Here is an 11,678-nt window from a genome sequence, read left to right on the forward strand (position 1 = left end):
TAGTGCCTAGTTGCTCTCCAAGACCTTCTCTAAAACCTTTATCTATTTTCATTTGCATTACTATGCTCATTAGGATTCGCTGGCAAAGTCTAATAGACCACGTAACATGTTATGTTTTATTTTTTCTGTAGCTATTCTAAAGATGTAATTCAAACCTATCCTAGAGATGAAGTTTAAACATGCCTGTACTGTTTACCGGATTATTTGTCACACTTTTACCGCAGGCAAAAGAAAAACAACGAAAAACTCACGGATGGAAATAGTTCAATAGTTCAAATACGTATTTTTATTCTATTTCCGAATATCCGCTAGTTTGAAGAAATCACACTTTCCATTTAGAATGAACACTATAAAATCTGATGAACTGATGATGAATGATGAACCTGCATCAAAGTTTTAACCATCCTCTGGTGGAGGATGCACACAGATTTTAGCTACAGGGTTTTTTTTCTCTACAGGTGTTTGACTGATGCTGTGTTTGACTTGTAAGGACCCTGCATACGGTGTGTACATATCTCGCCTTTTAGCATTTGTTAGATACTGTGTGTTATGTGATGATTTCAATAAACGTCACAAGTTATTACTGCAAAAACCAATGAGTCAAGGTTATTCCATCAAACGCCTTAATTCTAAATAAAAAATCTCTGGTAAGTAAATATGAACAGACCGTAAAAAATCTCTGGCACTCTGCTTCAAGACTGTGTCTAATTGCGTTTAACCGGGGGCTAGACACTGTACATTTATCGTGTTGAATTATGACGCCACTTTGGAGATATGAAGAGTTGCAATCAAATGATAACTGAGCTACATATGTTTTTTTTCGACAAATGATATTCTAGCATGGTACATGATCAGAATACTGATTTCACTCAGTCGCCTAGAACATACCTTGCGTTTTTCCGACATAATTGAAAACTGTTCACTGCTGAGCTTTGTATGAGTCCGTCCTGTTTTAGTAGTTTATATACTTTCTTACGTTCTTTGGTGGTTTGTGCTATATGTCGTTTTGGGAATTGGTTTTGCAACATGGAACGGACCTATTTGTTGACGGCTGGGATACGAATGTCTGTTTCGTTGCAAGGATTGTAAGATGTAGGCCTATTCATTCAATATCAGTCCCAAATAGACATCTAATATAGCTGGGCATTTGTAGGGTCGATCGCAGATTGCAAGTAATTTCAACGTGTGATCGAATCAACAAAGCAAAGGCTCAGCGACCCAAGTCACAAAAGCAATTTTAGGTACATTGAAATGACATCTTCAAAACCGGAATTGACGGTATCTGACTGGTGCAGATGACACTAGCGACATGGGAGGAATATCTTTCTGTATCCCAATGCCTTGAGAAAAATTTAATCAAACTACAACTGGTGTCAAAGAGACGGGAAGTAGCCCGGTATCCCTGTAAGGGACGTAACGACTATACTTTTAACCTAATTCTTCTTCAGCCATTATACGTTAGAGTTGTGTCTTGAGCCACTATATGCTAGAGTTGTGTAACTACCTACTTCTTAAAGCCTTAACTTGAAACAGTTATAATAAAATCATATCTGAGGTAAAATTGACAAGAGACCTTGTTTCACCGGATACGTGTGACCAGCTGCCAACTGTCAAACTGTAGCAGGTCTTGTCTTACTCTCCATTGTCAGTAATGAGCATATTTACCAGCTGTAATCATTTCCTGTATTTGTGCCTTGATGTTGTCGTCGGTCATCCAACTACTTCCGTCTTCTTCCTGGTGACGGAGAAGGACATCGATCATACCTCTGGTGACTTCACGACTGTACGTGGCCTGAAGAAAAATCCCGCAGAACTTATGTACAGAATAAGGCAATGAATGAGCATGTGTGTTTCCACCCATTTACGACGATTATAGTTAGTCTCATTTGACGTAAAATATTTAGGCTGTTAAGTTTGACTGGTCTTAAACAGAGCCTTGCAATTTCTTATGTATAGAAATATGACCTCTGGCGGATTCATCAAAGCCGTTGGGACTTATGTCAAAATTTAAATGCTACACGATTGTTTGTTATTGACTCTGAAAGTTTAAATTTGGAAATCTTGTCTTAAGGTAACATTGATGAGGTGGACAAAAACTCATTACAAATACACAAAAATAAGCTTTCAACTATATATGTATGTTGTCAATAGGTTGTAAAGCTATTTTTATCGGAAATTTGAGTTAGATATCGTACTACCGGTAAGCGGCCTTAACTTTAATTTGGACATGTTCCTTGCTGCGGACTATGGACCATGCTGACTTTTAAAATCACTAAACACGAATGGAGAATAAGAAGCATGCGTTAAAGCTAAACACAGACAGACATGATTTATTTTCGAAAATCGAAATTCTTTGATGCCAGGCACAAAGTTTCGTCAAAATTAACTCGTGTACGGTTAACCACAAGAAGATTTCCTGACCCTGAAAAGCCTCATCCAGAGATTCAGTTTGTTTAAATTTCGGCAACAAAAAATCCAGAAGCAAATGACCCTACCACCAACTTTGCCCGTGTGCGAGATGGTCAGGATTTGGTGACATTCCTTTTTGTCTCCATCAACCATTCGGCGCGGATGGAAATGTCACGGGGGCATAGTCTAAGATGTGTCATTTTGTGACATGACCTTGAAAGTATCATGTGACGGTAGTTAGCTGCTGGAATCTGCTCCTGACCGGGTGACCGATATTCAATATCACTTAAAATGGCGATCTAAAAATCCTACTTTTGATAGCAAATGTTACCCGTCAACGCTGGGCTTAGGTTCACCATAAACGTTCTCACCTTGGACTCTTCATAATAGTCAGTTAGAAACTGTCGTTCTGCCCTCAGTTCCATCTGCAAAAGTCTGCCCGGGCCAATGTTCAGTTTTGTGAGGAATGGAAAGAGTTGGAGGAAGAAGTTATTGGCGGGTGAAGAAACCTGAACGCCGACCTCATCCAGAAAGCGGGCGTTTTCCAGAACACGCGAATCGTAGTCGTAGCGTCTGCCTTTCAACTGACAAAAAATGACAGACTGAACAGATGAACAGTTTGCGGCATTGACTCTTTGACTTAAGCAGTATACCCACTGACTGACGTGTACATTTGTTGAATTGATTGTTTGACGTCACGCCCATGAATTTATGGGCACCATGGGGTCAGTTTTATGAGTGGAGAAACCGGACAGCACGGCATAATCCACAGCCATTTGGCACGTTGTCGTGACGTACATATGTGCACATAACGCTGGTGGAAGTCAAGTGGCCTTTGCAAACTTGGCAAACGGCCACGCAAGCGTCGTCGACCCCTTATTGTCATCAAAGGCCCCACAAGCACGCAACGAAGGCGAGGAAATTTATAAATTACTAAGGTCAGTTTCGAACTAATGATGTTAAATCCAGCATATTGGCATTGGTGGATATAACACTTTGAACAATGATTAGAAAATGTGGTAATGTAACACTATATTGTGATACCCATGTACTACGTATTGCATGAACCGTGCTCGTGTGTAGCGTGGACACTCCGGCTTGGGCAATGTTCACATTATGTGCACCACTCCCCTCGGTCATGTCTGCGTCAGAGCTGTGTATGATGCTATTTCATTGTTATTTCTCATATTTATTCTGGTGTTAACTACCGTTAGTTAACTAATTTTGGTAGCTTTGATGCCGTGTGTTTAGCAATCCTTACTGGATTAGTTTATCGGCGAGTAGGAGCCAAAGTACTGCACTGGTTGACCTCGAAGACCTCTGCGAGATATTTGATCCCCTAGTGATTATTTTGAGTGAGTTTCTAGAAATTATGACTTAAAGTAGTCAAAGGCACTATTGGTTCTGACTTTACAGTCTTTGAAGATATTAGATTATGTGGTTTGAAAACTTGCTCCATTCCACTTTAATAGTGATCACACTGCTTCGGTGTGATCTTCACATGGTCGTTACGCATCACCGTCATGTTTGTCTGGTCGTTAGTTGATTGCGTCACTTCCGCCTAAATGAACCCAGTTATGTTCAGCGCACACTCTCTACATGAAACTGTTTGCTAATCTTGAAACCTGTTAGTAAACACTCCTGAAATTAAGTGGTTTGGGTATCTAAACATAATTTAATAATACCATAGGGTATAAACAGAGATTTCATCCGTGTATTTGGGAGGTGTCAGTCTGACCTCAGACGTGTTCCATTCTACCTCTACCCATAAGGTGCGCATCCCGAGGTTTCCCATGTTACCACCTGAACTTATCACCACACTTGCAGTTATACCATTGATTTGTAGGCTGTCATGATTTAACAACTATTTACTATCTATGTTTTTTTGCTGTTTTCTTCGGGCTTAGTTTGGCCTTGAATAAATCCTGTTCTCATTTTAACGGAGAAAAAGTCTTGTGTAGGTTGTTCCAATGAAGTTATAAAAAACTGGTCAAGGATTATGACAGCAACAGCTTACAATATTATAGCAAGTTAACCCTTTCATATGTTTTCATAACGTTTCGTATGTCCACATTATAAATGTATTTTGTAGCTAAGTTAGCTGCCAGGCAGCCTGAGATAAAGCACCTATTTTGTACAAAATAACCGATCTCTCCTCAAAAATAACAGATCTCAAATTTACAGCAAATTGCGTAGTTCCACACGACTGGTGCTATAAAAGCACTACATCGTCTCATGTTTTCCCACCTAACATATTTTAGAATAAAAATCACCGCTCAAACATATTTATTTATTTATTTTATTAGGCCTTCATCAAGAATGTTTTACTGAGACGACGTTGGCCAGCTCACAGCTGAATGAAGCCACACAGAGCCCTCGGCAGTTTTCGTAGTAAAATCATCTCCAGAGTTGACTCCAGGTATTTCCTACCATCTTGAAGAACTCGTAGGTATCATTTTTATATTATGTGGTATGGCCACATTAGCGATTCAGCCCTGACATCACGAGATACATGTTGGTGCACGACCATATATTACAATGTGACAGGGGAGAACACTGGGGTATAGGTACACGGCCACATATTACAACGTGACAGAGGAGAACACTTGGGCATAGATGCACACTCATGTATTGCATCCTGACAGGGGAGAAAACTCTGACATAGGTGCACGCCCATGTATTACCACATGACAAAGGAGAACACTGGGGAAAGGTGCACGCCCATACATTACAACGCGACAGGGCATAACACTGGGGTATAGGTACACGGCCATATTTTGCATCTTTATAGGAGAGAAAACTCTGACATAGGTGCACGCCCATGTGTTACAACGTAACCGAGGAGAACACAGGGGATAGGTGCAAGGCGATATATTGCACATTGATAGGCCAGAAAACTCTGACATAGGTGCACGCCCATATATTACAACATAACCGAGGAGAACACTGGGGTGTAGGTGCAAGGCCATATATTGCACCTTGATAGGCCAGAAAACTCTGACATAGGTACACGCCCATATATTGCATCTTGATAGAGGAGAAAACTCTGACATAGGCGCTGACTCATATATTAGCACATGACAGAATACAGCACTGAGGCATAGATGCATTGGCTAACATAGCAACGTGACAAAGGAAAACACCGCGACATTGGTGCACGCCCAGGTATTTCAACGTGGCAGAGTAGAATACTCTGACATGCTGTGGAAATGAAGAATATTTCCCTTATACACCGCGGTTGACAGAGGAGAATACTTTGATATAGGTGCATACACATGTATTGTCACGAGACAGACGTGAACATGGTGACATAGGTGCACGCCCTTTTATATTCTACGGGGAACAGACGAGGGCACAAAGGTACACGCCCGTACAGAAGGACGAGAATATTTGGACATCTCTTTATGTCAAAATTTTCCTCTCAACAACTAACGATCCGGTCATAGATTAGGCCTAAGCCGACAGACTCACCAGTATTGTCATGATATTAATCAGAGAAGGGTAGAGAACTTCGTCCATGTTCACCGACTTTCCGACTTCCTCCAACATTTCTATCACATGAGTTAACTCCTCTTGGATCGTCCTCTCACTCTCATGCAGACCCTCTCCGTAATGGTTTAATGTTTTGTGGACTATCTTCCGAAGCTTATACCAGACAGGACCAGGCTGCAAGAAACTAGTCATCTCTGAAACGTGCTTGTTATAGATGGGCATCGGCTCTCGACCAGCAAATGTCTCTGCAAAGGCCTGAGAATTGAATGCTTCTCTGACGACACTGGCGGAGTTAAGAGCGACGATCGTCTTCCCCATGATGTTAATGCTAACCACTTCACCCCAGGTCTCGGCCATACTGGTGCAGAGGACATGGAACTCGCTGAGCACCGCCCACGGGCAGCCAATGAGGGGTAAACCCTGGGGTCCCGGGGGTAGCCGATGGCGAGAAGAACCTCTGTTAATCAGGAATGTTATCGAGAGTAACAGAAGCAGACACAACGCCACCCACGTTATTAGCTCCATGGTGGATATCTGTCACACCTTAGGTAACAGACCTCTGAAAAAAATTCCATTCATGAAATAAAATCATTAAAGTCCACGATAAAATGTAAACAGGATGGATGAAAGGATAGATGGATGGATATATTGATGGATAGATGGATATGGGGGACCGATAGATAGATGAATTGATCACATTCATTTTATCCCCGTCACACACCTGAAAAACATTTTTCACATCCCCAGCTTGCCTGCAGATCTTACTATGCACAACCGGAGAGGAAGCCACCGCTTTGGCGAGAGGCCAATGGGTGAAAAAGTTTCAAGATTGACGTTAAATACTAATGAAATAATATTAGAGCAGTGTGGTGGTAACCTTATTGATTTATTTGATTGGTGTTTCACGCCGTAGAATATTTCACCTGTAGTCGTCTATTGCTCGTGTACAGGGTAATCACTTGAGTGGGATCCTGATGTGTGTAATGATACCAGTCTGTGGCTAGTGTACCTTGTGATCACTTAAAACACAATATGAATGGGATGCTGAGGTGAGTAATGACAGCATTGTGTAACTAGTGTACAGGGGAATCCCATGGATGACAGAATGAATGGGATCCTGATGTGGGTGATGATAGCATTGTGTGGCTTGTGTACAGGGTAATCACATGGATGACAGAATGAATGGGACCCTGATATGAGTGATGATAGCATTGTGTGGCTAGTGTACAGGGTAATCACATGGATGACAGAATGAATGGGACCCTGATATGAGTGATGATAGCATTGTGTGGCTAGTGTACAGGGTAATCATATGGTCGACAGAATGAATGGGACTCTGATGTGAGTGATGATGGCATTGCGTGGCTAGTGTACAGGGTAATCACATGGATGACAGAATGAATGGGATCCTGATGTGGGTGATGATAACGTTGTGTGGCTAGTGTACAGGGTAATCACATGGATGACAGAATGAATGGGACCCTAATATGAGTGATGATAGCATTGTGTGGCTAGTGTACAGGGTTATCACATGGATGACAGAATGAATGGGACTGCGATATGAGTGATGATACATTGTGTGGTTTACGTTTTTGAAGGCAACAGGGCCAGTGAAACGGGAAGCTATGGAGGATGTTGGTGTTATTGGCAGAGTGACACAAAGTGGTTACTAAATCCTTCAGTGCATCTGATCATTATGAAATCAGTATTTAATTCATCAGTTAAGGTTCTGATGAGTGATAAGAGCCATCTGTGGCTAGTCAGCGGGATAATCACTTCACTGGCAATACAAAAGGGTCTCTGATGTGGCACTGCAACTGTTAACTTGTCACCTGTTCTCAGCTATACTTGAAATTACTCATATTCACTGCTGTAAACATTGATATGCTGAACGTACATTGTAAACATCTTATTGGCTCGTATAAAACAAAATTAATATCAAAATTAGGTCAAATACACAACTTTATTCAGCCTGTAATAATTAGTAGGTCTAGCGTGTGAAATTTGTGTCTCACACCAAGACACTAACACCGAAGTATATTAACAGAGTTGTTGTGTACACATCGATACAAAACTGGAAACGTCAGACACATCAGATGAAGAAACACAAATTGCTTGAAAATTTACGATGTGAAACTTCGTTATCACTGCAACTTTTTGTTTACATCTTTATTTTGCAGCCTGCATTGAAGAGCGCGTATTAGGTAATCAACTTATTTTTTTTTTCATTGGTGTTTTACGCAGTTCTCAAGAATATTTCACTTATACGACGGCGCCCAGCATTATGGTGGGTGAAAACCGGGCAGAGCCGGGGGGAAACTCACGACTATCCGCAGGTTGCTGACAAACCTTCCCACGTACGGCCATGAGCTGGGCTTGAACTCACAGCGACAGCATTGGTGAGAGACGCCTGGGTCATTACGCTGCGCTAGCGCGCTAACCAACTAAGCCACGGAGGCCCCTAATCAACTTAGAGGATGAATTCATGTATTGTATGTAATAGCTCACGACCTGGTTACTAAATTGGTTACTAAATACACCGGTACAATTCGAAGCCGTACACCGATACCCCTGTTCTCCATATCGGCAGGGGTAGGGGTTTAACCGGCCCGATTTTTCCGTAGAAGATCACTTGTCTGCGTCTAATACTATAACTACGGTCCTGCCGAGTTATAAGTCAGTTAAAGGGGGTCACCCAGCGTAATCCTCGAGCACACACATATTTTTTAGCCAACAAGCCTTATAATCAAGGTCGCTGTGAGTTCAGGTCTAGTTCATGCTGGCTTCCCCTCCGACCGAAGGTGGGAAGGTCTTGCATCAACCTGCGGGATGGTCGTGGGTTTCTTTCGGGCTCTGCCTGGCTTCTTCCCGCCATAATGATGGCCGCCATCGTATGAGTGAAACATTTAAGGCGTATAGTGCCAATCAAGCCCTCCATTCATGATTTGCATGACCAATCATTTACGGCGTAAAACACTGATCAAATAAAATTACCAATCAAGCCTCACGCTCAAGCCTTACCTGTCCAAAACAGCAGGAGAGAATCAGTCCATATAGCGACACCTTCACTCACCTAACGCACCTTTGTACAGGCTGTTGTGAGGTTTGCTAAAGTTACTCACAGGAGATGACCCACATGTTATACAGAAGGGCCCAGCCAGAGTTGTGACTTATAGCTGACGTTGTATATTTTCCCTCGGGTAATTCAATGTGATATGCTGAAGGTCAAAGTAGGCCAGTAGGTCACCTGAATATGTAAGACAGATGCATGGAAGGGAAATGAACTTGGTGCAATTAAGATTCTTTCACGTATCTAAAATCTTGTAATATTTTACATTTTCTATGCATGATATGGTACTTGATGCGATTACAACTGTTAAACACGTGGATGGTTTTCTCTGGAGGTTTACTGGGTATGAATGAATGATTGATTGATGGAATGGTCGGTGATTATGAATGGGACTCCATACTCAGTACTCTCTTCACATATGTGACGTTGTCCAGGTTTATGAATGGACGAAATTGGAGTTCTCGAATACTTCCAACGACCTTCGGCAGCTACATGACAAACATCTTGACTTAAACCCCAGCCGACGCAACGAGAACTGGGTTCGTATTTATCAAAGCAACTTAATAGTGAATAAATTGTGCCAAATGTGCATATTGTGCCAAACTCAGAAAAAGAAGGAACTCAAATTGCGGTTGGAACATTGATCTGCAGTAAGGAATAAGTGTACAAATTTTATCCTTGCTAAAACAAAACGCTTTATATACAGTTGTGTTTGAATTTTTGACTTAACGTCTTCCGACGTTTGGTATATATGGGTCCTTCATTTGAACAAAAGATCACACTGGTCACTGGTAGCCTACATATCATAGTTTCGACGTGGCGCCAATACAAGTTTTCGCAGCTTCAAGCAAAAAAAGATCACATTGGTCAATAGTTTCGACGTGACGCCAATACAAGTTCTCATGGCTTCAAGCCTGGAAACAGGCTGTCGTATTCAAACGTCGACCAAAATGGACGTTCCTTGTCAATAATACCAAGGCGAATTTTCAAGATAATATTCCACCAAAGACATGTGATTTTTTTATCTGTTTGATTATTGTCCTATGCCACACTCAAAAACTTTTCGCGTTATCAAGACGGATAGTTCGTACGTTATACTACATGGCTTCTACTAACAGCACCTGTGTCTTGTGTGAAGATTTAAATCAACGTCAGAAGATATTACTAAATTATTACTAAGAAAACAGTTCTGTAAGGAAATATAGGAGTCCAGAATATCTGAAGATTCTCCAGAAGATTCCTTACGTCTTTCCGGAATCACTTAAAATGTAGTCTTTCAATATATTGTATCATGTAATGAATGAACGAATACTTGAGGTTTAACGTCGTACTTACTAATTTTCAGTCATATGACGACAAGGAGTCAGGTGTGTGTACATATACTGTGTCTTCTTGTGGCAGGGCGAACCCATAGCCCCAAAGTCGCGCCGCCACTGAAGTATCGTGCCAAAGGGACCAGACACGACGCCTCACCCAGCCACATTATACTGACACAGGGCCAGCCAGTCAAGTTTCCTTGCTGTAACCTCTCAGTGCTGAACTTTTTAGCTTTTCAAAGTATTTGGTATGACCCGACCCGCGTTTGATTCCGGGTCTCCGGACTTGTATGATAGAAAAGAACCCTTACAAAAGTGTCAGAAACTCTCATTCACAACTACAGTGAGTTTCACTACTTCAGGTGTTCCTATTTTTTTATCTATTTATTTACTTATTTTTATTTGTGTTTTACGCCGTACACAAGAATATTTTACTTATACGACGGCGGCCAGCATTAAGATGCCAGCAGATCTTCCCACGTACAACACGCGAAGAAGCCAGCATGGGCTGGAGTTGAACTCACAGCGACCGCATTGGTGAGAGTCCCATGGGGTCATGGATGTGTATGTTTGGAGCATAAAGTTACACGTGTGCACACAATGGGCCCACCTGTATATGATCTGGTCCAATTGGGAGCTGCCTTTTGCGAGAAATGGCAGCAACATGCCCATCACAGTACTAGGAGGTTGACAGGTGGTATGAGGAGAAGGGTTCAGTCTGTCATCCAGTCTCACAGCGGATACAATCGATACTGACGTAAAACGCTTTAAGAGATACCAAATGACGTTTTTATTGAGTAATTTCAACCACTGCTTCACCACTTCTCACTCCAGAAGGTAAGCCTAGCAGGGTCATTGTTTCACATCAAATCCAGTGGTGATAGAAATGCGTGTGTGTTATCATAAAACACATGGATTTCAATCATTTTGTCGTTTTTCGTTAGCCAAATGATGACAGAGTTCACAACCAATCACATTTTAAACTCGTTTGATTCAATACAACATTAATGGCATGTGTACAAAATCGCTACAGTGAAAACCGGGGGTCGGGGTGGGTGTGCTCAGTTAAGGTCGTTGTGTATATGTACATCACACGCACGTGGAAACGTTCTTGAGTAACATGCCAAACTGGGTGGTTTTACCCCGGCACCCCGGTTTCCTCCGTCCTTAAAACTTACTACTGTCGTTTAAGTCGAAAATTCTCGAGCTGTACCATATGCACAAATACATTATGCTTTATTAGGATTTCAAGCAAACCAGTTCGTAAGAATCCTTTGCCAGCATGAGCTGGACATGAACTCACGGAGACCGCATTGGTGAGAGGCTCCTGGGTCATTGCGCCGTGCTGGCTTGATAAACCCATGTGAGTGATTTTGTTCGTCAAAATATCG

At 41.9% G+C, this 11,678-nt stretch overlaps 1 protein-coding gene across 1 annotated transcript; it reads right to left on the minus strand.

The window, feature by feature from the left end:
• Positions 1–1,645: 1,645 nt before the first annotated feature.
• On the minus strand, positions 1,646–8,975 carry LOC135463052 (cytochrome P450 2H2-like). Its single transcript, XM_064740372.1, has 4 exons — positions 8,923–8,975; positions 5,881–6,460; positions 2,781–2,993; positions 1,646–1,792 (listed from the first exon to the last, which is right to left on the minus strand). Exons 2-4 carry the CDS (start codon positions 6,424–6,426, stop codon positions 1,646–1,648), a joined length of 906 nt encoding a protein of 301 aa, XP_064596442.1. The 5' UTR covers positions 6,427–6,460; positions 8,923–8,975.
• Between the last annotated feature and the right edge of the window lie 2,703 nt (positions 8,976–11,678).

This window comes from Liolophura sinensis, chromosome 2, assembly GCF_032854445.1.
Source record: "Liolophura sinensis isolate JHLJ2023 chromosome 2, CUHK_Ljap_v2, whole genome shotgun sequence".
NCBI classification, from domain to species: Eukaryota; Metazoa; Mollusca; class Polyplacophora; order Chitonida; family Chitonidae; genus Liolophura; species Liolophura sinensis.